Source organism: Dreissena polymorpha, chromosome 10 (genome assembly GCF_020536995.1).
Source record: "Dreissena polymorpha isolate Duluth1 chromosome 10, UMN_Dpol_1.0, whole genome shotgun sequence".
Lineage (NCBI taxonomy): Eukaryota > Metazoa > Mollusca > Bivalvia > Myida > Dreissenidae > Dreissena > Dreissena polymorpha.
The window spans coordinates 65,659,112-65,685,419 of NC_068364.1; the positions used below are offsets into that span (position 1 = coordinate 65,659,112).

The 26,308-nt window shown below is 35.1% G+C and overlaps 2 protein-coding genes and 1 long non-coding RNA gene across 11 annotated transcripts in view; 1 reads left to right on the forward strand and 2 right to left on the reverse strand.

Annotated features, from left to right (window-relative positions):
- LOC127848640 (receptor-binding cancer antigen expressed on SiSo cells-like) overlaps positions 1-26,308 on the forward strand; it is a 360,763-nt gene that overhangs the window by 215,129 nt on the left and 119,326 nt on the right. The window lies entirely within an intron of this gene.
- On the reverse strand, positions 3,504-9,214 carry LOC127848646 (uncharacterized). 3 transcript variants are annotated; one of them, XR_008034622.1, is made up of 4 exons: positions 9,136-9,214; positions 8,317-8,428; positions 5,290-5,370; positions 3,504-3,746 (listed from the first exon to the last, which is right to left on the reverse strand). It is a non-coding gene; the product is annotated as an uncharacterized LOC127848646 (long non-coding RNA). The 3 variants fall into 3 exon arrangements; XR_008034621.1 differs by lacking the exon at positions 9,136-9,214 and adding an exon at positions 8,999-9,128; XR_008034623.1 differs by lacking the exon at positions 9,136-9,214 and adding an exon at positions 9,009-9,114.
- Positions 16,222-26,308, reverse strand: part of LOC127848625 (uncharacterized protein CXorf38 homolog) — a 73,478-nt gene continuing 63,391 nt past the window's right edge. For 3 of the 6 annotated variants that reach the window (XM_052381194.1, XM_052381195.1, XM_052381196.1), the window contains one exon: positions 16,222-23,209. In XM_052381194.1, coding sequence (XP_052237154.1) covers positions 21,147-23,209 — 2,063 coding nt within the window. In that variant the 3' untranslated portion in view covers positions 16,222-21,146. The remainder of the gene's footprint in view (positions 23,210-26,308) is intronic. The other 3 variants (XR_008034605.1, XR_008034604.1, XR_008034606.1) reach the window with 3 other exon arrangements.

A 26,308-nucleotide genomic window follows, 5' to 3' on the forward strand; every position in this document is an offset into this window, starting at 1 on the left:
CACACCCATTTTGGGGTCACTAGGTCAAGGTCATTGTGACCTCTAAAAAAATAATCTGACAAGCACCTGTAGCCGAGCATGGCAGCCGTTATGCGGTGCTCTTGTTGTCAACTCGTACCTCATTCAAACTATTCAACTTGTTTCATTTGTCTTATTTTGTCACAATTGTCAAATTCTTGAAAGACATCAACCACAAGTGTCAATATTCATCAACACTTTCGCTGCTTATACATATCTGCAGCAGACAACTTGCGTGAGCAATGCTTAGATAATTTAAGTGGAAACATCAAGAGGAAAATAAAAATTGTCTCTATGAGTTTGACTTATAAGCTTACCATCCTACACCTATTTCTGTATATCGGGTACGGGTTTAGTTCCGGTAGGTACAAGTTGACTAAAAAACAGGTACGAGTTGACCACAATGGGTAGGTGTTTACCACGGAACAATTTGACCGGCATGCAGAACAAGATTATTGATTATTATATTTAACTGTCACACAAATCTGAAAGATAACACAATGTATTACAAACACAATGACTGTCAAGACATTCTAAACTCTTACAGTTAACATATAACAGGTGTACACATCTGATATACTGACCAAATTAAATAACTCAAGATTCACACCAGATACGACACAGTTTCAAAACTCAACATTTTGTCTGCATGGCACGCCAATTTAGTCCAAAAAATTTGATTTAACCAGTGAATTCTGAGCTATATTTCTTAAAGCAGAATGCACATTATGTCTAAAAAGTGTTTTTTCGGCTAATTTCTGTTATGAACTATCTTCACACAAAGCATCTGGTAAACCTTAAGATATCAATAGCAGAATGCAAATAATGAGTATAATGTTCTGTATTGTAGAAGAAATACATGCAGTAAAATAATATGATAGTATGAAACATGGTGTTTGTATTTTATAGCTGTAGCACTGTTCCCAACTTGAACATCATCTTCTGTGTACATACCTGAGGCAGAGCCAGCTTGCCCATCTGACATCTGCTGTTGACAACCGAGTCAGAGCCAGCTTGCACGTCATCTGTTGTGGACATCGGTGTTAGAGCCAGCTTGCACGTCCTCTATTGTGGACATCGGTGTTAGTGCTAGCTTGCACGTCATCTGTTGTGAACATCCGTGTAAGAGCCAGCTTGCACGTCATCTCTTTTTGACATCAGTATTAGAGCCAGCTTGTACATCCTCTGTTGTGGACATCCGTGTAAGTGCTAGCTTGCACGTAATCTGTTGTGGACATCTGTGTTAGAGCCAGCTTGCACGTCATATGTTTAGGACATCAGTCAGAGATAGCTTGCATGTTATTTACTTGTGGACATTAGTCAGAGCCAGCAAGGACATTCTCTGTTGTGGATATCTGTCTTAGAGCTTGCACGTCATCGGTTGTTCACATCCTTTTAATAACCAGCTTGCACATCAACTGATGTGGAAATCTGAGTCAGAGCCAGCTTGCACATCATCCGTTGTGGACATCTCTTTATGATTCTACTCTTTACTTAGATTGACACTGTGACTTTAGTGTAATACGTTACAACCTTAAGCTATTCCTATTGTTGAATAAAAATATTGTGTCATTAAAATATATTTTGTTGGATAATTTGTATGTTGAGTTGTATTGTTTGGCCATTGCAAAGTATCAAGTTATTTTAAGACAAGAAAAAGCTCATCTTTCATCATGTGTTTATATTAAAATTCTTGAATGTTAGTGAAGGTACAGTTCATATAATTAAAAGCAATTGTAATATGATTGCTTGTGTTTTATTGCACAGTGAATACCATCTTGTCTTTATGCTGACATATAGAACGGAGAAATAGTAAACTGTCGTTTTTATATGCAATGGGAGTGTATATCAAGACTTGTGTGTTCAGATGAAAAAATTGCCATAATTTTTCTCTTTATATTTTATTCCTGCTAAATGGTTGATGCAATAAAGTTAAGTCTTTAATGACTTGTGTTTCTTGTAATATTATTTGTAAGCAAATTTGGCTGTAGTATTAGATGCATGCTGTACAAGATACTGTATATCAACATTATATTGTTTGAGTATGAATAGATAATTCAAGGTGCACAGCCATTAATATTGCCCTCCACCATCTCCGACTTTGGTTAGACAGTTGCAAGTTACTTGCATTAGTATGAAGTCTTAAAAATTAGTATAATTGCTGTTGTGTTATTATTAACCTTTTCCTGCTTTGAGGAAATTTTAAAATTTCTACATGCAAACATCATAAAACCAGAACAGCCTGCAAGTAACTCACAATCTGTTCAGGTCTTATGCTGTTTGCTGCTCATTAGTATCCATGGGTTGGAAACAAAGCCTTTAAAACTTTAGTATAGTAAGAAAGGTGTTAAATTAAATTTATTCTCTAATGTGTCTTAGTGCGTTTTGAGTGGTACAGGGTTAAATGTCTCATTTTGTTTTTGATTATCTTTGGTTTATTGAACAGATATGAGCCTTGCTCTGTGAAAAAGGGGTTTAATGCATGTGCGTTAAGTATCGTCCCTGATTAGCCTGTGCGGTCTGCCCAGCCTAATCTGGAGTGCTCATGCATTAAACCACTTTTTCACAGAGCGAGGCTCATATGTATTAGACAGCGCATTAAAATAATACCATTTAAATCTGAATCTTTTATTTAGTTGCAATACCTTAAAGCTTACTATGTTTGAAGTTTTAGTGAAAACACAAACTTTTAATCAAAGAAGCATATAATGTGTATTACTCATTAAATCAACTTCCACTTTATTCCATACACGTGTTCAACTCTGTGATATTATGTTCTGTCAAAGCTTTTTATTGCAAATTCATTAAACATAAATTGGTAACCTTGGGTATCCAAAAGGAATCCAAATTTTACTAGCCATAGACTTTCCAAAATGCAATTGTTTCTGAGAAGTATTTTTCTCTAGAAGGTGGCAAAACTCCTAAGCAATTCCTTTTTGGGCTAATGGTAGGGCTAATGCGTGTAACACCCATTGGCAAATTATTAAATATACATTGAAAGGTCATTGTTCACAAAACGGATCATGATATAACATGATGCAGCATTTTGTACTATATCAAATTAAATGTTGCTGAAAACAGTAGAATATTCAAATTATGGACATTTTATTCTGTTTATAATGCTATCTTTCTAACATTACAAATCAATAAAGCATGCTTAACAATAGCAGAACTCATTTGACTTTTAATTATCTTTTCCAGTCTTTAAATCTTTACAAAATTCATTGTCCCACTAACACCATCCTATAAAACAGGTTATGGCTTCCAATTGTTCATCAACTATAAAGCATGAACAAAGGCACAAATATCGCAGTATCTTTTGCAAATGATACAAATGTCCATGGCCTCGATACGGAACAAAAAGCAAGATTTCTTGTCAGGCGGTAAGCTGAATCCACGAGAACATTCGAAAAATTGTCCATTTAATGCGCCCCCGGGCCGTTCCTATTTAAATGGGCATCATGCATAGAACTTGGCCATCCAAACATTTCAAGTTACTGTCACAGACTGCTTGAAGAACTAAACTGCTGATAAACAAGGACCTATGCTCAGATGTTGAAGCAGGACATGCACTGTGGGTTCCATCAACAGTCAAATCATTTTACATCATTCATGAAATCCATAGGCAATGATCTTCAGCTCATGACGAGATTCTGGAAATCTGATGTACTGCTCCATCTTTGCTGACAAGACTCTACATGTTGAAATGACTGTGTAATGTTGAGTCCCTGAAATACAAAAGTAAAATTCATGCTAGAGTTTAGCCATATTAATTATGCTTGATTGCATTGAAAGCTTTAGGCTTATTAAGACATTCTAGAGTCCGTTTTCTGGGAATAATCAGTACTTTGTATATATGAAGATAAAGAGACCGCTAATAAACAGGGTTGAACCCAAAATGTTCCCATCACTAGGTGAACACCATATCCACTACGCCAGCCTGACAAAGTAAATGAAGTGAAGCTTCTAAGTTACGTCTCATTTGATTGTTAACAAGAGCACCGCCCTGCGGGTTCAGACCTCTCATCTATTTTTTTTAAAGTTGAAGGGACCTTTCTCAATACTTCAATCACAAAGGAGGGAGAGGTGGGGTGGAGAAGGGTGTATAGTGTGGCGGTGTTGTCATTTATTACACTATCTTCAAAAATGAAAAAATGATAAAAATAAATATTTGTGTTTTTTAGCCATGTTTAAAAAAAATGGGCTGGGGGTATAGTGTGAGGGTGTGGTCATTTATTAGATGATCTTTCAAAATGAAAAAAAAAGTACTTTTTTCTTTTGGGGGGGGGGGTGCCGGGGATGGTTTGGGTAGTCTATTGTGGTATGTCAGGTAACAGTTGCTTTGTAAGGCTTGTAAAGAAGTTATGGAAATTTTAGCAAAATTTAATAATTTCACCTTGAGAGTCATGGTCATTCAAAGGTCAAGGTAAAATTCAACTTGCCAGGTACAGTAACTTATAATAGCATGACAGTATTTGAAGTTTGAAAGCAATAGCCTTGGTACTTGAGAAGTAAAGTAGATCAAAACACAAAATTTAACCATATATTCAAAGTTACTAAGTAAGAAAAGGACCATAATTCCGTCAAAATGACAACCAGAGTTATATAACTTGTCCTGTTCTGTCCTCTTATGATAATTTGCGAGTGTTCCAAGTATGAAAGCAATATCTATGATACTTTAGGAGTAAAGTGGACCAAAACACAAAACATAACCAAATTTTCAATTTTCTAAGAATAAAAAGGGCACATAATACTTTTAAAATGCCAGTCAGAGTTACATAACTTTGTCTGCACAGTCCCTTTATGATAGTAAGTGTTGCAAGTATGAAGCAATAGCTTTGATACTTAACGATTAAAATGGACCTAAACACAAAACTTAACCAAATTTTCAATTTTCTAAGTAAAAAAAGGGCACATAATTCTGTTAAAATGCACGCCAGAGTTATCTAACTTTGCCTGCCCAGTCCCCTCATGGTATTAAGTAAATGTACTAAGTTTTATACTTGATACTTTATGAGAAAAGTGGACCTAAACACAAAACTTAACCGGACACCGACGCCAAGGTGATGACAATAGCTCATAATTTTTTTTCAAAAAAAATAGATAAGCTAATAAATAAAATGTAACAGATTGCACACTTGATTACACGATTTTTCATAAATACTCCTTCAGCTTTTTGTTTACATATGAAGGCTAGGGCCACTTTCTGCGAGCCTTACAAAAAAACTAACCATATTTGCAATTGTCAAGCCTCCTTCACATAAAATTTACCTTTGCTTATTCCAATATCCTTTTTCCAACAGACATTGTGCGCTCACGTACCATACATGGTGCCACAGTTTCACAGAATTCCTACAAAACAAGGGCTGTTTGTAAAACATGCATGCCCCCCATATGGGCTCTCCGTTGTAGTGACAGCCATTGTGTGAATATGTTTTTTGTCACTGTAACCTTGACCTTTGACCTAGTGACCTAAAAAATAAATAGGGGTCATCTGCCAGTCATGATCAATGTACCTATGAAGTTTCATGATCCTAGCCATAAGCGTTCTTGAGTTATCATCTGAAAACCATTTTCCTATTTCGGGTCACTGTGACCTTTGACCTAGTGACCTGAAAATCGATAGGGGTCATCTGCGAGTCATGATCAATCTACCTATCAAGTTTCATGATCATAGGAATAAGCGTTCTTGAGTTATCTTCCGGAAACCATTTTACTATTTCGGGTCACCGTGACCTTGACCTTTGACCTAGTGACCTGAAAATCGATAGGGGTCATCTGCGAGTAATTATCAATGTACATATGAAGTTTCATGATCCTAGGCATAAGCGTTCTTGAGTTATCATCCGGAAACCATTTTACTATTTCGGGTCACCATGACCTTGACCTTTGACCTAGTGACCTGAAAATCAATAGGGGTCATCTGCCAGCCCTTATCAATCTACCTACAAAGTTTCATGATCCTAGGCCTAAGCGTTCTTGAGTAATCATCCGGAAACAATTTTACTATTTCGGGTCACCTTGACCTTTGACCTAGTGACCTCAAAATCAATAGGGGTCATCTGCGAGTCATGATCAATGTACCTATGAAGTTTCATGATCCTAGCCCCAAGCGTTCTTGAGTTATCATCCGGAAACCACCTGGTGGACGGACCGACCGACAGACAGACCGACATGTGCAAAGCAATTTACCCCCTCTTCTTCGAAGGAGGGCATAATAAATGAAGTATACATTTACAATTCAAATTTCTTTTAAAAGAATGTGTAGGTAACTCAATTCCCTATATATTACTTTATTGTTATAAAATAAATTTCTTAATATTTAAACAGACATTTAACAAAAATTAACTTGATTCATCAAATTAATCATAATCGAATAATAGACCAGTTTCACAATATGAACACCGATTATATAGGCGATACTATTTTAAGATATCAATCATATCACCTGACGCGTCGAATTGCAGAACGAGGCTGAACGTGTAACTGCATTTTCTTTTGCTATGCAAATTGCGTTGAATATCAAGATTTTAATGCGAACTGACACTGGTTACAATTAAGTCAAACATATGCATACAGACAACCATCACATGTCATGCTGTGTTAAGTCAATAAATTAATAAGTAATTCTTATATAAAAATTATAATACCTAAATAATAATTCAAGGACATAATAGTTAATACTATTAGTGTATATTAATAAATTATATTTAATCTTTATAAATAACAAGAGATGTGTTCGTCAGAAACACAAAGCCCCCATACTGCGCCGCTTAAAAAAAAAATATTATTATTTTAGACCTTTGACCTTGAAGGATGACCTTGACCTTGAACTTCCACCACTCAAAATGTGCAGCTTCATGAGATACACATGCATGCCAAATATCAAGTTGCTATCTTCAATATTGCAAAAGTAATGGTCAACGTTAAAGTTTTTTTTCGGTCGGACAGACTGACATACTGACTGACAGTTCAACCGCTATATGCCACCCTACCGGGGGCATAAAAATACGAGTTACCCATAAGCATCAGAGTAAATGTGGTCGGAAGACTAAACATCGATTATTGCACAAATCGAAGTCATAAATTAGCAGTATACAATACAAAGTATTACAAGACTACAATTCTCAAAGGTATGGATGTATTAGTGTGTGAACTATTTCATGAATCATTGAACATGTAAGAGTTGAATCAAGCATAAGACAAAGTCCTATAAAATAGAAGAAAATGACACTAATGTTTAGTATTAAATTTTTGAAATATTTAAAATATATAGGTATAAAGCACTTTATAATTATGATAAAACTGGCTAATATCTATACAGTATTTAGTTTCTCACAATCTGTTTGGACAGATGACTTTCAATGTTGACAATATCTTTTATGTACAATAAAAGCAACAATTGAGAGTTTGGCGTTAAATTATTCCAAGAAACAGCTACGCAATGCTACAACCACGAGAAGGCATGGTCACATGGAGGTGTCATTAATTGTGTCAAATGACCAGATATCTGCAACCTATGGTTTATGACATCACGTTGTTATTTAGTAATTGTCTGCACAGTATCTGATCATAACGAGGTTATGGGTTTGTGCTGAATACAGGGGTATTTAAACGCAAGATCTATCAATAAACAAAATAATTGATCGATCGCCCAAATAATGCGCAAACAAAGAGTGTCAGATAATCCAATAAGTTTTAGACTGTCAATGTACACACACTAAGAATTGAAAGCCATACTTGGAGTGTCAGAATTTGTGAAAAAAAAATGAATACAAACAAGTACTTTAATCAAGAAAATGTATTTCATATATTGGCACTTAAAATGGAAAGTATTATTAAGTAATTAACGGCTGATTCTGACAAAGTCAACTTGTGTTGGCAATATCATTAAATCGCTAAATGATCAAAAGCAGAGCAATATTGCGACGCACTATTAGAAATCTCTACACATTAAGCCTCATTCTCGAATTCTGCAAATCATTTGACTACACGCTATTGGCTTATTGTGAAAAGGGTCTATTCACTTATAAATATTTTAAAGAAGTAGATTTTCCATCACTACAGCGGCTGCATCATCTTAAAGGAAGTTTGGGAGTAAAATAGATCTACTCCAAGATTTTGTCACAAAAAACTTCAAACATACAACACTTTCAAGTGGAGAATTAGCCGCATTTAGTGGATGATTTAGAAACATGATTACTTTAAATTACATGTAATAGCTATTGAAAAGTTAAGTTATCCAGTTGTTCTTGCTGCAATGTGGATAAGAACAATCCAAACCAATAGCTGACAAACCTGATATCAGTGATATGTTGACCTTTGAAGTTGAAATTGAGACCTGAAATCTGTCTGTATAGAGAGGCACAATTTGTTTGGCATATCTTCAACCATTACTGGCAACACACACCTACAAAATTTATATATAAATTATATAAAAACATAAATTTATTAATAATTTTATTCATTTATTTATGACGAAATGTTTTAATCTAGGTCAGCTATAACGAAACTAAAAACTGATTAAAAACAATACCTTATTTTAATTAATAGGTTGAAAACAAAAATAAATTTATTAATATATTGACGTTCAACTGAACGAATACAAGACACAAGTACATTACATTACAATAAGTTATTATTTCAGTCGCGTTCTGAGAAAACTGGGCTTAGTGCATGTGCGTAAAGTGTCATCCCAGATTAGCCTGTGCAGTCCGCACAGGCTAATCAGGGACGACACTTTCCGCATAAACTTGATTTTCGGTAAGGAGGGACTTCCTTGAAATTAAAAGTACCATAAAAGCGGAAAGTGTAATCCCTGATTAGCATGTGCGGACTGCACAGGCTAATCTGGGATGACACTTTACGCACATGCATTTAGCCCAGTTTTCTCAGAGCGCGGCTCATTTAATTAACGATTGTCAACATTATGCAAATTATCCGATAGTTTTACACAATATTAAAAAGTACAAATACAAACCAGGTAATACATGTAAATGATCGTATGCAATAAAGTTATTAATCCCAATCTGATCTATTTCCGAAGTATCTGCGAATCCATCGAGTAGAAACAATAACCATGCAATTCGCTCCGCCATCTTGAAACGTTATACTTACTGAACGCACTGATTGTGTTGCATTTGTTACAAAGTATCTGATTGGTTATTTCTAAGTATCGGAGCCAATCAAATTTTTCGGGTTACTAGGGATTCCAACACCTAACAACCCGAGATTTGTACAGTAATTCAATGCTTAATTTTCGCGGACGATATTTGTGTTCCGCGCTTTTTGGATCTGGTATTTACTGGATTTTCTCTCTTTAATAGACTTCTTAAAATAGCATTCTACAATCTCCGCGCGATTTTAAACACTACTATTTGTACAGAGTAGATAAATAAGGTTCCGCGCGATTAATTGAGCCCGCTTTTTCTACAGGGTTGAAAAATAATTGCTCCGACGGAAAATATATGAAAGTTCCGCGCTTTTTAGATTTCGATTTGTATGTAGTGTTTTATGGCCATGCTGGCATTGGTTTTTCGCGGAAAGTGAAAGTTCCGCGAAAAATGACAATCCCGATATTTACTATATAAGTATATGTATTTTAGCGGGGGTCCCCTTTGGCTTTCCATAGACATGTTCGTACTTAATACCAATTTGTAGGGTTTATATTTGGAGTTCAGTTTTAAAAATTACATCTTGCATAGGAGAATAGAATTCTGTATACGATAGGAAAAAAAATGTTTAAAAACGAAAGTAATTAAGGAACGAAGGCGGAAGAAAGTAGCGCGCGTTCCTAACGCACTGAACTGATGCTACGGTCTTGGCGATTATGCTTTTGTTTAGAAACCGGCCATTGAATTTCCTTTGCCATATTATTATATTTTTTATGGAATATATTGTAGTATTTTGTTCACGAAACATATCAATAAAGCTTATTATAAATGAATCTTAATAAATTAACGATTTCAGCTCTTGTTTATAACACAGAAAGGGTGTTAAATTAGCTTAGATTTAGACAGGCAGACAGATAGTTTATTCAGACTTATACAACAGTACATCGTCTTCAACTCAAATATATAAATTATTTTTAGACGAATTGTTAGGTGATTACACATATAGCAGTGATGATTCTGAGAATGTTGCCATGTTTCTTATCCGTGTAATCTAGAGTCCGTGGTTTTAGCATTTTTATCGCGGTGTTTAATAAAAGATATCTCAATAATCTTGTTTATTGATAGATCTGTGGTTTTATTGCCCCTGTGTTCAGCACAAACCAATTATCTCGTCATGATCAGATACTGTGCCGACCAATTCTAAATAACACTATGGTGTCATACGCCACAACAGGGACCTATACTTGTATATTGGTCCCTAACCACAGGTGGCAATGTCTGGTCAGTTTACACTTTTTATGATACCTCCATGTCTTCTCCTGGTATTAGTGGTCATTTCTTGGAGTAATGTAACGCCAAATACTCAATTTTGCGTTTATAAGATATGTAGCGTATTGAAAACATGTATAGTCATCTGCCCATACAGATTGCCATAAACTAAATACTGTATAGATGTCAGCCAGCTTAATCATAATAATTATAAGTGCTTAATACCTATACATGTACATTTTAAACATTTAAAAAAATCTAGTACTTAACATTCAACGCATTTAGCGGGTACCGGTAAAAAACTCCGTCATTTCGTAGTCCTATAAAGAGTGTATGGTAGTGTACGGAACAACATGATTAAAAACAGCATTCTCATTTGACCACAACGAGGCTAAATAATCTTTCCGAAAAATACAAATAATACAGAGTTATAATTTAGAATTCTATATATTTATAACTCTGGTAACTTATAAAGATATTTCAATATACATGCATAGACAGTTGACCGTGATTTTCAAGAATCTGTAAATAATTTTAATTAATTGATAATTTATGGTTAATAACCTTTCATATAATTTTAAATAATTACCTTTTTGATAATAAACAACGAACGATGAATGTTTTGACACCCATTATATTTGAAGTATGCAAAGCCGAAAAATATCAAGAGGGTCCGCTATATACGCTGTTTCATAATAAAATTACCACCCTTTCTGTGTTATAATCAAGAGCTGAAATCGTTAATTTATTGAGCTTCATTAATACTTAGCTTTATTGATATGTCTCTAGAACAATATTCCATAAAAAATATAATAATCATGGCAAAGGAAATTCAATGGCTGGTATCTAAACAAAAGCATAATCGCCAAGACCTTAGCATCAGTTCGGTTTGTTAGGACCGCGCGCTACTTTCTTCCGCCTTCATTCCTTACTTGCTTTCATTTTAAAACCATTGTTTTCTATCATATACAAAATTCTATTCTCCTAAGCAAGATGTTATTTTTAAAACTGAACTCCAAATATAAACGCTACAAATCGGTATAAAGTACGAACATGTCAACCGTAAATCTAGATTCTAAAACTCCAAAACGGTATGATATTTTTAAAAGTTAAAGTTATAACTCGCCGGGCTGCCGATATCAGAAGAAAAACTTAATATATATATTTATATATCTGAAAACTACGTTACGTAAGCTTTCTAATGATATATAATTTGTCAAAATCGGCCTAGAAATGAAACTATAATTTAACAAAATACGTGAGTGGGTACATCAAATGTATAACCTCGACGCTTCGATAAAAGATCGATAGTTATTACACGGTCACGTGACTTAGACACAACAAGATATTTGGCGTAACGGTCGGTCCCGTTTCTTATCCGTGTAATCTAGAGTCCGTGATGTGCTGAAGAGTGTATCTACTGTTTGGGCACGTGGAATCAAACATGTTGCTGAGGAGTATATCTTTAAGTTGCAGGTGTCTTACACGTTTCACAAAATAACAATGTATTTTACATGTGTGTAGGTCATTTGTGAGGCTTAGATAAATTGATAAATATGTGCGTTGTTTTATGTCCATATTTTCTTAAAAGAAAATATTAGCCTTTCATTTTGTTTTCTCAAGATTCAAAACTGCGATAAATTAATAATACATACGAACATCTATATATTATACAATGTAACTCTACCACTGTTTGATTAATTAATTGAATATATATGTATGCATACTTTATGTACAGATTCGTTACGTAGCACAATACCAGGCCCTTTATTAACACATGGTACACCGCATTAGACCCATTTCTTTACACGTCCAAAGACACGGCACTTTAATCATCTTTTCAAGCGTTACGTTTAAACTAAATAACACCTGTTAGACCCGTAACGATACAAGTTATGATACGCCTTAATATTCACGGTTCTAGACCCAATATGCTTAACATCATTAGACCAATTATATTCAGTGTTTTTTCACCTATAGGGAAATGGTGGCGGGGCCCATCCAAAGGGGAAAAACGCGTAGTTTTTTAGGAAAAGGGGAAAAGGGGAAAATAAAATAATCACCATTTTATATGTAATGATATTTATTATATGAATACAAGTGTATGTATGAATGTAATGTTCACAGCTGAATGTCTCTGTCCTAATTTCTTAAATATATATCAATGATTTTTTCAACATTAGTTTCAGACAGTTCAGCCTTCATGCACAGTTTCAGTTTTCCAAGCCATTTTGAGTGTAATTGGGATTTTTTAAATCGATAAAATTGCAAATTTGAGCATTTATTATCAATAAAATGGACCAAATGGTAATGTTTTTATCAACAAATATTGACACAATATAGATACATCAGGCCTTTTCCTGGCCATTTTGGGAAAAAAATGCAATTTATGTGAAAAGTCAACTGATTTGAGAAAAACTTATTTAGTATAACTCTTTATAATAATTCAAAATCACATTAATTATAGTTATATAATTTGTTAGTTGTTCATAAAATAAATTTGAGATATATTTACCATTTGACAGTTCTTTCTAAAAAAAAATAAAAAATCATATCTTTTTGAGGGGATTTTTTTCTACAAAATTGGGGAAAAACATATTCTCTTTCTTGAGGGGAATGGGTCCGAATATCGGTCCCGAAATTGCCATAAAACACTGATATTGCACGTCATTTAACCCGTTATGCTACTTGGTTTTACGCCGCCATAGGTAATACTGTACAATTTCCGCTATGTTACCCGTTGCATTACACGTAAATAGACCGTTTTCGCTTCTCAATAAACCCGATATTTAAGACGGTATTAAACCGTAAGTCACACGGTATAATACCCGGTGTCTTTATAGTATCAGACCAAATTCATTAAACAGCAATAGATCGTTTACTTTTAAATTCAATAAACCTGTTGTTACGCTGTATTAGACCAGTAACATTGCACGTCAGTAGACCTCTTATGTTACCCATCATTGAACTCGTTATGTTACACCTTGTTAGCTCCGATTCATTATTAGTCGTTCAATTCACTTTATTGTTGCTTGACCAAGTTTCTTCCAACGTCCATGAACTCATTTGAATTAGTAAGTGAAGACAGGTCACCGTGTTGTGCAAAATCTAGGGTTGTTAAGCACATGGGCGCATCAGGGTGAGATAAGTCCTATTATTTACGAAAGCACTTGCTCAATAAAAAAATATAGCAATATTTCTAGGGTGACACTGTACAACAATTTAAAAATAGAAACATTTGTTGAAAACACGGCCACTAACGGACTTGGTGTGTTGCCCACAAAGGGACGTGGTATACTGGCCATTGTTATATGTTATCGTCTGAAACTACAAGCTGATCGTTAATAATGTTTAAACGGAGATGTTGCTTGATGACCCTCTCTTTTGAACTTAATTTTTATATTGTTTTTGCTCTTTACAAGGCGCCAATTTTGTTTGTTAAAATACTTTCACAATAATGTTATTCGTGTATATTTTTTTCTGATTATATACAATTTTCTTGACATAATACCAATTCTGAAATGTGACATTTGAATTGGTTTGGCTTTGAAGACAGCTATCGCGATTTTATTTTAGAAACCGCTTGCAGTTGTGTTCCTAAATACTGCTATGGATAGTTAAAGCACTTTTTATCTGAACAGATATTTACAGGTTAAATAATAGCCATATAAATGCAATTACATGTGTTTTAAAGTAACGGATGTACTACCGTTGTTGATATGCATCGAAGACGTTTCTAAAATGTTGGTCAACCCCCATCAAACCGCGAACAAAATGAACATAGTTGTGCATGGGTTACTTATTGAATAATAGAGATTAGTGGCTCTGATTGATGATTTGGTCAAGTCACACTATCCCTAATGCAGTGACAAGGTACAATAAATAGCTTAATTTTATACTCGTATGTTTGGCCGGGTTATCTCAGTTGATATTATATAAATTAGTTGGTATTACAAGTACTTATCCCGGTACGACCACTTAAAGCCACACTCCTTGAAATGAAATACATGTTAATCAATACATATAGATGCAATTTGAAAGTGTGCAAAATCGTCATTAAATCTATAGCCTAGTTAGCAAGTATTTTTTTTTAATTTAAAACCGAAAGAAGGATTTCTATACGTATACGTCCATTTCGACAAACGCGATTATTTGTAAGTTTTAAAACTCAAAAAAGAAGGATTTCTGCTTTGTAACCACCAGATATATTCTCATTGGCATAGATAAAATTAAATCTATAGCCTATTTAGCAAGTAATTTTTTTTTTACTTTTAAAACCGAGAGTAGGATTTCTATACGTATACGTCCATTTCGACAAATGCGATTATTTTTAAGTTTTAAAGCGCAAAAAGACGGATTTCTATCTTGTAACCACCATATATATTCTAATTGGCATAGATTAAATTAAATTTATAGCCTAGTTAGCAAGTAATGTATTATTTTTCAAACGGTACCGCTTTTAAAACCGAACGTAGGATTTCTAGAGTATACGTCCCTCTCAACAAACGCGATTATTTTTAAGTTTTAAAGCGCTAAAAAGAACGGATTTCTACCTTGTAACCACAATATATATTTTAATTGGCATAGATAAAATATGTTTCTTATTTATACTAAAATTTACTTTTATTTCAAGGTGTGTGGCTTTAAGTAGTTCATGAATGTATTTATATGTCATTCGTCCATTATGTTTCGTTGTAGTATGGAAGCTGTTAGCAAATGGCATGTATATGTTGTGCACGTATCACCAGTCAATAACTGAGTTCATATATGCTATATGCTGGTTGAGTTGTGGGTAATTTTCATAAAGTGGTTACATCACACATATTATATAAATTTAAGACAATGAATCATTATAACCATAATTATTAACCTTTGTTCTTTATATTTGTTGCTTTTTTCTAGAAGTTAATCATAAGAAATAATAATAAATAATCGATTGTCTTGATAGTGTCAAACTGCCATCTTGAAAATGTTTTCTTGTTGAGCTGTGTATTCTGATTGGCTATTCCAATTTCAAGATTTGCGTATTTATAAACAGCCTTAAAACCGACATTGCAGAGAAGAGTAACTTCTTGTGGAAAAATGTCAACAGACGATCTATTATGGAAAATAATCGTAAATAAACGATTTTGTGTTACTTAGAAACACTATAAGAACAATTTATAAAAGAGGAAATATTTGATAAAAGCTCTGATGAATACAATATTGACCTGTTTTTGTCGCATTTTTGATAAGAAAAACGATGTTGACCTGGTCAAAACTATTTTTCAACAACTGCATAATTTTGGAACGTGTAATCACGTAATTGCACGCGATGTCTATAACAACGACTTTAAAAGAAACCACGACTCAACAAGAAACTACCATACGTCTATCCATGACTTACGAGACATTTAATGAACGCGTTGTTATGACAAAACCACCGTTAAAACGGCGAAAATACAAGCCGAAAATAATTATTAGTACTGATACATAATAAGGCCGTACTCTGTGAAAAGGGTGTTTAAAGCATGTGCGTAAAGTGTCGTCCAGATTAGCCTGTGCGGACTGCAGGGACGACACTTTCCACTTTTATGGTATTTTTCGTTTGAAAAAGTCTCTCTTTAGTAAAAATCTAGTTTGTGCGTTAAGTGTCGTCCCTGATTAGCCTAAGCGGACTGCACAGGCTAATCTGGGACGACACTTAACCACATGCATAAGACCCCATTTTTTACATGACACGTTCCATATCTACACTGTTTCATAGGTAATTCTCCTGTCCTTCGCAAGTTTGTACCAGTCAATGTCACCTACTGTAGCTTAAATAAAATTAAATAAAACATTTAAACATGAAACATATTTATTCCACGTAAAGAACAAATACACCGTAATATAATTTCAGAAAATATAATACGTACAAGTAAATTACAAATTAGGTGGGCATTTCATCTAAGATTTCTGCTATGTTGTATAAATGCACGGAATTGAAATATTCATCCCGTACATGATAACTTTAAAATGCAGGTGCAAGGCATTTTTTAGGCTACCCAAATGGAAATGAACGATATTTGTGAATTTTATGAGAAAAAAGTCCGTCAATATTACACGCATTTTTACTATGATGTGTATTCTTTTCACGCTGCATACTTGCATTCAATAATAAAAGCATTTTAAAAACAAAAACACTGAGGTTATCACAAACTAATCAATACATTAATTCGCCATTATCAAGTGACACAATTATTTCGGAATTTTTACAACAATGTTTTCGACACATTCTTGAGAATTTACACATGTTCGTGTTTCAATTACAATGTATATTCAAATTACATGTGTATTATATATTAAACATATTCTACATTTAGATGAGTGAAACATACCGTCAACTCTTTACATTATAGAAACGCTCATCTCCAGAAGTATGTTCATCGACATAACTCATTAACACAATATATCATCATCGGTGCAATACAAATCGAAGAGACATTCCGAATGGTATATGTTATTAACATCAATAAAACAGCAACACTTGTTATATACATGTACATGCATTCTCAAGAAAACATATTTTACCTCTTTCGTAATTCAATACAATTTCTGGTACATCAGTTATTGCTGGACACTTTCAATAAAGGATAGTAAATGTAACATAAGTCCTACATGCAAAACTCCAAATTATTTCTGCACTTGTTTTTGTAAATATATCAATCATAAACATTATGCTTAAAACAATTCACCGAAGAATAATTCGAACATAATGCAATACATGCGTGCTTGCACATGGATATGCCAACATGTTATGAACGAATAAATGCATATTCAGTAATTTTAAAAATTAAAACATGTTACTTCAAAAACGTTTCATGATACAACACCAACATAAGCGCAAACATTGTATTTTTAAATTCAACATAAAAAGGTACCTCGATAAACGTGGACTTTTTTTTATCTCATTATAAATAACAAACAAGGGACAAAATTGTCACAAAACCAGGTTTTCATTGTGAAAAAAAATCTGATAAAGGGAGACAACTCAAACTGAATTTTTGAAATGAACAAACAAAATTAACCCCCTTTGTAAGTTTGTTTTAAAAAAATCTATTTTTAGTCGTGGCGACCTTGACATTGGAGATATTGACGTGATTCTTTCGTGCGACACACCGTCCCATGATGGTGAACAAATGTGCCAAATGATTTTAAAATCTCATAATGAATGACATAGTTATAGCCCAGACAAGCTCATTTATGGCTATTTGTTACCTTTGACCTCAAAGTGTGACCTTGACCTTGGAGATATTGACGTAATTTTTTCGCGCGACACACCGTCTAATGATGGTTAACAAATGTGACAAATGATTTTAAAATCTCACAATGAAAGACAAGGTTATGGCCCGGACAAGCTTGTTCCGCCCGCCCGCCAGCCCGCCAGCCAGCCCGCCAGCCCGCCAGCCAGCCAGCCCGCCAGCCCGCCCGCATTCGCCAATCTAATAACCAGTTTTTTCCTTCGGAAAACCTGGTTAAATACATGTACACAATGAAGTATAATATACACTAGTCTGTTAAATGATTTTTCAAACAGGCAATAAAACATATAATAGTGAACACAATTTTTACATTTTAACGCATGTTTTATTAATATTTTGGAGATTACATGTCATAGTTATGTAATGCAATGAAGTACACAAACATAAAGAAAACTCAATACTTAACCTTTTTATCCTTTCACGCCATACACATTGCATGTAAGCATCTCAAGCCACGGCTGACAAGAGTAAACAAAAATGACTCTTAATAGACGAACTCATTAAACGTCATATCGAACTTACAAGGCGATGTAATATGCACATATACTTAATAAAAATACACATCAAACACAATCTTAAAAAGCCATATATGAAAAACAATCACCGATCTCATAATAGAATACATGACTTGATTACAAACTGATGCTATACATTAAGTTCACTGCAACTGTACCATTTTACTTACTGCTTTTAATAGTAAAATGAAAATATTTCGTACTATGTTTTATTCATATACCGAATTTTAAGATTAAACTTGTCAACTATTGAAACAAACGTTCGTTTGCCTTAAACAGTCAGATGTTAACAACAGAACAATTCACCAAATCGAACTATAATTATTTCAGGCAATAAAGAAATGTCGTTTTGAGTAGCCAAAGCTTATACATGTAAGTATAGTTTAACAAGGGCTGTTTGTAAAACATGCATGCCCCCATATGGGCTGTCAGTTGTAGTGGCAGCCATTGTGTGAATACGTTTTTTGTCACTGTGACCTTGACCTTTGACCTAGTGACCTGAAAATCATTAGGGGTCATGTGCCAGTCATGATCAATGTACCTATGAAGTTTAATGATCCTAGGCCTAATTATTCTTGAGTTATCATCAGGAAACCATTTTACTGTTTCGAGTCACTGTGACCTTGACCTTTGACCTAGTGACCTGAAAATCAATAGGGGTCATCTGCCAGTCATGATCAATGTACCTATGAAGTTTCATGATCCTAGGCGTAAGCATTCTTGAGTTATCATCCGGAAACCATTTTACTATTTCGAGTCACTGTGACCTTGACCTTTGACCTAGTGACCTGAAAATCAATAGGGGTCATCTGCCAGTCATGATCAATGTACCTATGAAGTTTCATGATCCTAGGCATAGGCATTCTTGAGTTATCATCCAAAACCATTTTACTATTTCTAGTCACTGTGACCTTGACCTTTGACCTAGTGACCTGAAAATCAATAGGGGTCATCTGCCAGTCATGATCAATGTTTATATGAAGTTTCATGATCCTAGGCGTAAGCATTCTTGAGTTATCATTCGGAAACCATTTTACTGTTTCGAGTCACTGTGACCTTGACCTTTGACCTAGTGACCTGAAAATCAATAGGGGTCATCTGCCAGTCATGATCAATGTACCTATGAAGTTTCATGATCCTAGGTATAAGCATTCTTGATTTATCATCCGGAAACCATTTTACTATTTCGAGTCACTGTGACCTTGACCTTTGACCTAGTGACCTGAAAATCAATAGGGTCATCTGCCAGTCATGATCAATGTACCTATGAAGTTTCATGATCCTAGTCCTAAGCATTCTTGAGTTGTCATCCTGAAACCATTTTACTATTTCGAGTCACTTTAACCTTGACCTTTGACCTAGTGACCTGAAAATCAATAGGGGTCATCTGCCAGTCATGATCAATGCACCTATGAAGTTTCATGATCCTAGGTCTAAGTGTTCTTGAGTTATTATCAGGAAACCATCTGGTGGACGGACCGACGGACGGACCGACCGACAGACATGTGCAAAACAATATACCCCCACTTCTTCTAAGGGGGGCATAAATATTAATACTTGAATCAAAATTATATACTATAATGCTGGAAAACCAACACCCTGATTTTTATACTTTTTGACTATATCACTTTAAAAAATATTACTTCCCTTGTGAACATGATCTGTACCTGCCAAATGATATAAAATAGAAATTATCTCCCTTTAAAGCTTGTTACAATCCTTGGATTTTGTGTTTTGACATTTGAACTTGAAGGATGACTTTTACCTTTTACCACTCAAAATGTGAAGCTCCATGAGATACACATGCATGCCAAATATGAAGGTTACGTCTGAAGCAACATAGAAGTTATGAGCATTTTTCAAAACCTAAACATAAGTGTGACGGAAAGACAGACGGACAGTGCGATTACAATATATGCCCTCCTTTGGGGGCATAAAAATAAGTAAATTATATAATATATTAAACAATAATTATAATTATCAATTCTAGTGACCTACAATTATAATTATATTAGTTTACACAAAGTATTACTAAATGACAAACTTTTAAAGTTGAAACATCATGGTATTGACAAATAAATTCATTAAATTGTAAACAACAAATACATTAATAATATTATAACTAATCAACCCAGTCAAAACATTTTGTACACATAACATGTCATCTTTTTTTTATTCAGTACTACAATGGGCACTAATTGTCTGTATTGCATAATTACTCCATTGTCTCTGTTCAATTATCTTTTTAAAATTAACCAATATTTAGTCGCTTAATGTTATGAATCTAGGTTTCACTTTAAGTGTGGATAATTTTGTGAACAACATAAATTCATTTCAAAAACAAACATTTCAATAAAGAATGATAAAATTTGTGTTCAATATTTACAACAAATAAACATATACAACAATACATTGTAAAGGGATTTATTTGGAGTTTAAATCTCCTTTCCTCAAAGATATTTCCAAAGCAAAGGGGAAAATTGCTATTGTAACATGTTATAGCATGGTTTTCCAAATAAACTTGTTACAGACAAATTTTTAATGACCATTCTTGATTTAAGAACATAAATGAATACTATATTCTGTATCTGTCTTGATATTTATATAACCGTGTTCAGAAGCATGGCATACATTTTCACTCAATGCAAAAAAAATATTCACAATAACTGTAATATAACAAATAATGTATTTACACTAATATACAAAATTATTAGCAAATCTGGAGGGTAACATGTAACCATTAGAGTAAACATAACACCCAAGTTGAACATTAAAGCAATATGAGCACATGAAACAAAATACTTGTCAATCTGTTCAAATTGCCCTTCACCAAACAGGTCTGGTCACTAGTGGGCAAGATTGTTTTACAGTTTTTAATAGCCTCTAGTGCCGGTTGTACTTTGGTCTGTAGAAGAAGGGGCAATCTTACCTTTTAGGATTGTAATGACCTATATCACTAGCGTTTTCCCATACTTATCATCATCTGTTTCTATTCGATCTAACTTCTCTTTAAACCAATGTTTCATAGCATTTGATCGTGTCACAGCATGCGGATTACATACTCGACAAGCTATAGCATTTGTGTACTTGAACTTTTTTACTATGAACAACCCTTCATTGTGCAAGGACACCTTCATGTCTGGGCACTGAATACACTCTTCAAATACAGAAGATGATTGATGAAAAAAGTCTTTCAAACTTTTCTTAAGTTTGCGTCTAACCTCTTGAAATAGCCAGATGAAATTGTCTAACTGCTCATTTTCTGAGCAACAAACTATCCTTGCATAAATAATGTAATCCATATACCATATTCTCAATGTATAGGTATCATTAAGAGTAAATATAGCCAAGCCGTTAAATAAACAATATTGGCCACGTTCCTGGCAGATAGGCCAAGCACGAATGCACACTGCAACAAGCCTGTGAAAAAAAGAGGGCGGCAAAAACTTTCCGCAAAACACAAAAGCTAAAACTGGTGTTTGGGGTTTATCAGGTGGTGAGGTAAAGATGTGCAGTGGCGGTGGTGCCCTACTCAGTAGACAAGGAACGATGTGGAAATCTAACGGGATTCCAGTTATACCCTCTTCACTTGTTAAAGGTTTGGCTATAACATTTAGATATTCCATGTAATTCATAACAGCCGTCTGGTATTCATGTATGTAGGGAGGACTGTTTTTCATAACTTCGTCCAGAACATTTGGTTTGAGAATAGCATATTTTTTATATTCTTCCCAATCTTTCAAAACAGTGGCTTCAATTTTCTGATTATGCGGTATGAAACATTTGAAAGCTTCAATGATCCATTGAGGAGCAAGAACAACAAAATCTTTAAGTGCGCCCGAGTTGAAAAAAATGATATGGCCTTGTTTGTGCTGCAATTCAAGAAACAAGGTAAGCTCTTCTATACCCAGTGGGTGTAAGTTTTCAAGATCTTCTTTTTCAACATCCTTCATTTTTACTATCTGTCGCTTTTTTTCTCTCATTTTGTCCAATGTTTGTTCCATGTGAATCCATCGAACTGGATATTCTTCGTCCCAGTAATCTTGCTTTGCAGCCAAACTTATAATTTCTTTTCGTAACTCTGCAAAAGCAGAATCCTCTGGAGACAAATTATTTACAAGAAATCTGTTCTTATAAATGTGATTAAAGATTGGTGAGTGTTTATCAAAGCTACATAAAGCATTGTCAAAATACAAATTCATATTTTCCTCCTTTTCTTCAGCACTCCCCTTCATTTTGTCTTTCCGCGTGCCAACTAAAATAACATTTGGCTTTATTGTCCTTTCTCCAGAATGATTATCACTATTCATGTGAATTGCATTAAGCCAAAATTTAAAAATATCCAAATAGGTACAACTATCCACCAAACCACACCAAATTCCAATTCCATCTGATTTACTTACAATATCTTTCAAACTTCTTGTCATGTCCATCACGACTACATATATAGACCTCTCATTCAGAAAGAACTGATGTGTTGAATAGTACAGAGTCTGACCTGCAAAATCCCATACAGACACAGTGATCTCATTTGTTGATTCATCAAGCGAAGTAGTGATCTCATTTGTTGATTCATCAAGCGAAGTAGTTTCAAGCTTCCTCTTGGCAACCTTAATTCCATGTTGTAAAATTTCATCTCCTTTATGCAAGGCTATTCTTTCTTTAAAAGTTTCATGATCCTCAGTAGCTGTGACTGTGTTCTTAGAAACGACTTTTTCAATGCGACCTCCGAACTTCACCCGTATTAATTCTGTATCTAAGCACCAATCACCATCTGTCATCAACTTACACCTATGTATATCGATACCTTCTGTGCTGAGAGGTTGTTTTGTGTGTGTTTTGTTATGAAATTCCCAAATCAAATTGTTCACCAAAGACGTTTTTCCCACACCAAACATACCTACGACCATCAGGCGAATATTATTGACCTGTTCTTTTCCATGTTTAAGAGCTTTATAAAAGAGGGTCGTTGCTTTCTCATCCAACTGTTGAACATCCTTTGGTAACTTATCTGAAAGCATAAAATGGTGCAAAATTATTACATTAAAGAGTTGTCAAGTTTGCAAAAATGGCATGTGACAAGTGCAACATGGTCAGACAGGCTAGCTCAGTTGATAGATAGATGGACAATAAATTAAAAAATATTGCAGGTTCAATTCCCTGCCTCAACAAATAAATTGTAAACTAAAATTGTTTCTAAGGCCCTCCTTGCCCCACCTAAGATTTAAATAGAGCTGTTGTCATTTACTGGCATAAGTGAATGCACCTGGTACTGGTTAACCTACACATCCAGAAAAATTGTGAGTTTGACGGACAAATGTACGACGGACAAAAGGTCGTCACAAAAGCTCAACATAATAAGCACGTTTTGCTCAAGTGAGCTAAAAATGGACTAAAAATGTAACTTCTATATTGTAAACAAGGTTTTACTATAGCCATGTAAAGAAAAATGCCCCGCCCCCTGGCAGCCATGTTTTTTTATACGAACAATAACCATTTTAAAACTCGGGTGGGATATCATAAGAAACAAGGGCTGTTTGTAAAACATGCATGCCCCCCATATGGGCTGTCAGTTGTAGTGGCAGCCATTGAGTGAATACGTGTTTTGTCACTGTGACCTTGACCTTTGACCTAATGTAAGTTATCATCCGGAAACCATTGTACTATTTCAAGTCACTGTGACCTTGACCTTTGACCTAGTGACCTGAAAGTCAATGAGGTCATCTGCCAGTCATGATCAAGGGGGGAGTGAGAGGGGGTATAATGTGGGGTGTGGTAATTTATTAGATGTTTAAAAAAAAAAATTTTTTGGGGGGAAGGGGGCCGGGGAGGGGGGTAGGGGGGGTAGAGGGGAGTGAGAGGGGGGTATAATGTTGGGTGTGGTAATTTATTAGATGTTAAAAAAATGGGGGGCCGGGGGGGAAGGGGAGGTGAGAGGGGGTTATAATGTGGGTGTGTGGTAATTTATTAGATGTTTAAAAAATAATAATTTGGGGGTGGGGGTGGGGGTAGGGGGGTGGGGGTGAGAGGGGGGGTATAATGTGGGATGTGGTAATTTATAAGATGTTTAAAAAAAATAAAATAAAATTTGGGGGGGGGTGGGGGGTAGGGGGGTTGGGGGAAGAGAGGGGGTATAATGTGGGGTGTTGGTAATTTATTAGACGTTTAAAAATATGCGGGGGTGGGTGGGGGGGTAGGGGGGAGTGAGAGGGGGTAAAATGTGGTGTTGTGGTAATTTATTAGATGTTTTAAAAAAAAATGGGGGTGGGGGTGGCGAGGGGTAAGGGGGTGGGGGGTGACGAGGGGGGTTTAATGTGAGGTGTAGTAATTTATTAGATGTTTAAATAAAAAAAATGGGGGGGGTGGGGGTAGGGGGGGTGGGGGGTGAGAGGGGGGGGTAATAATGTAAAAAAAAATTGGGGGGGGGGGTTCGGGGGGGTGGGGGGTCAGAGGGGGTAATAATGTGGGGTGTGGTAATTTATTAGATGTGTAAAAAATTGGGGGGGGGGATGGGGGTGGGGGTAGGGGGGTTGGGGTGAGAGGGGGTAATAATGTGGGGTTTGGTAATTTATTAGATGTTTAAAAAAAGGGGGGGGGTGGGTGGGGGGTAGGGGGGGGTAGGGGGGAGTGAGAGGGGGGTTTAATGTGGGGTTTGGTAATTTATTAGATGTTTAAAAAAAGGGGGCCGGGGGGTAGGGGGGGTGGGGGGGGGTAGGGGGTGGGGTAGGGGGGCGTGGGGGTGATAGGGGGTATAATGTGGGGTGTGGTTATTTATTAGATGATGTTTTAAAAAAAATGGGGGTGAGGTTGGGGGGGAAAGGAGGGATTCTGGTAGGGGCGTAGGGTATTGTTTGGTTGCAATCCATTGTGGTATTCAGGTAAGTGTTGTTTTGTCAAAGTAATAATAAAATGTAATCAAAAAAATAACAAATGATCTCACACTGACATGATAAATATCCTCTATTCATTAAACATGAAATTTAAACTTATTGCATTTGTTTCCCCTGTAAATAAGAAAGATGTAATAGTGTATTACCTCCCCTGTCCTGCTTATATTTATATTAATCAACAAAATTAAACATTAACACAATATTAAATATACAAAATATACAAAAAATCTCATATTCTGATAATAATTTTACTGATCCACTTTATTTTACTCAAAGGATGATGTTTCATTGGACTGATAATTATAGATTTTGGATTACAGACCAGTTGCTTCAGTTATATTGTTCAGAGTACGCCCTGTTGGCCGCGTATGCATTCTTGAGTTATCATCCAAAAACCATTTTACTATTTCGGGTCACCGTGACCTTGACCTTTGACCTAGTGACCTTAAAATTAATAGGGGTCATCTGCAAGTCATGATCAATGTACCTATGAAGTTTCATGATCATAGGCCGAAGCGTTCTTGAGTTATCATCTGACAACAACCTGGTCGACGGACCGACCGACAGACCGACATGAGCAAAGCAATATACCCCCTCTTCTTCGAAGGGGGGCATAAAAATGATCGATTGAAATCAAATGTTTGGAAACCGTTATACAAAAAGCATGATCCGTTTTTCGCGTCGATATACATGTAAACGAAAGTAGAATCTTCCCATACCTGGTTAATTTCAAGCATAAACATTGCACACATCACATAATGAATAAATCTGAAATACGTAAGCACTACTAAAACGTATTGTGCTTCTATCATGCCACTAACAACAATACATAAAAAGAACAAAAAAGCTTAAACTTATGAACATTCGTATTGTTGGTTCCTTCATATGCATTGATAAAATAATCAATTAATCACTGAAGCAATTTTTTTTTAAACTTTGAACAGTTTGTTTTGGGGACTGTAATAGTTTAGTAAAGTGTTAGAATCTTAATAATACTGGTACTTGTTTATCATGAGTTGTTGTCGAATAACCTACGGCCCGAGGTTTAGATGCATAGGGTTTAAATCACGCGTGCGAGAAATACACAGTGTTTGAGCAAGATTTTCTATTATAATACAAAAAAATACATGCGTCATCTAAAGTGCATGCGTAAATGTATTATCTTATTTAGAATAAATACACCTTTTTCATTTAAAAACTAAAAAAAAAATGAAGTGATT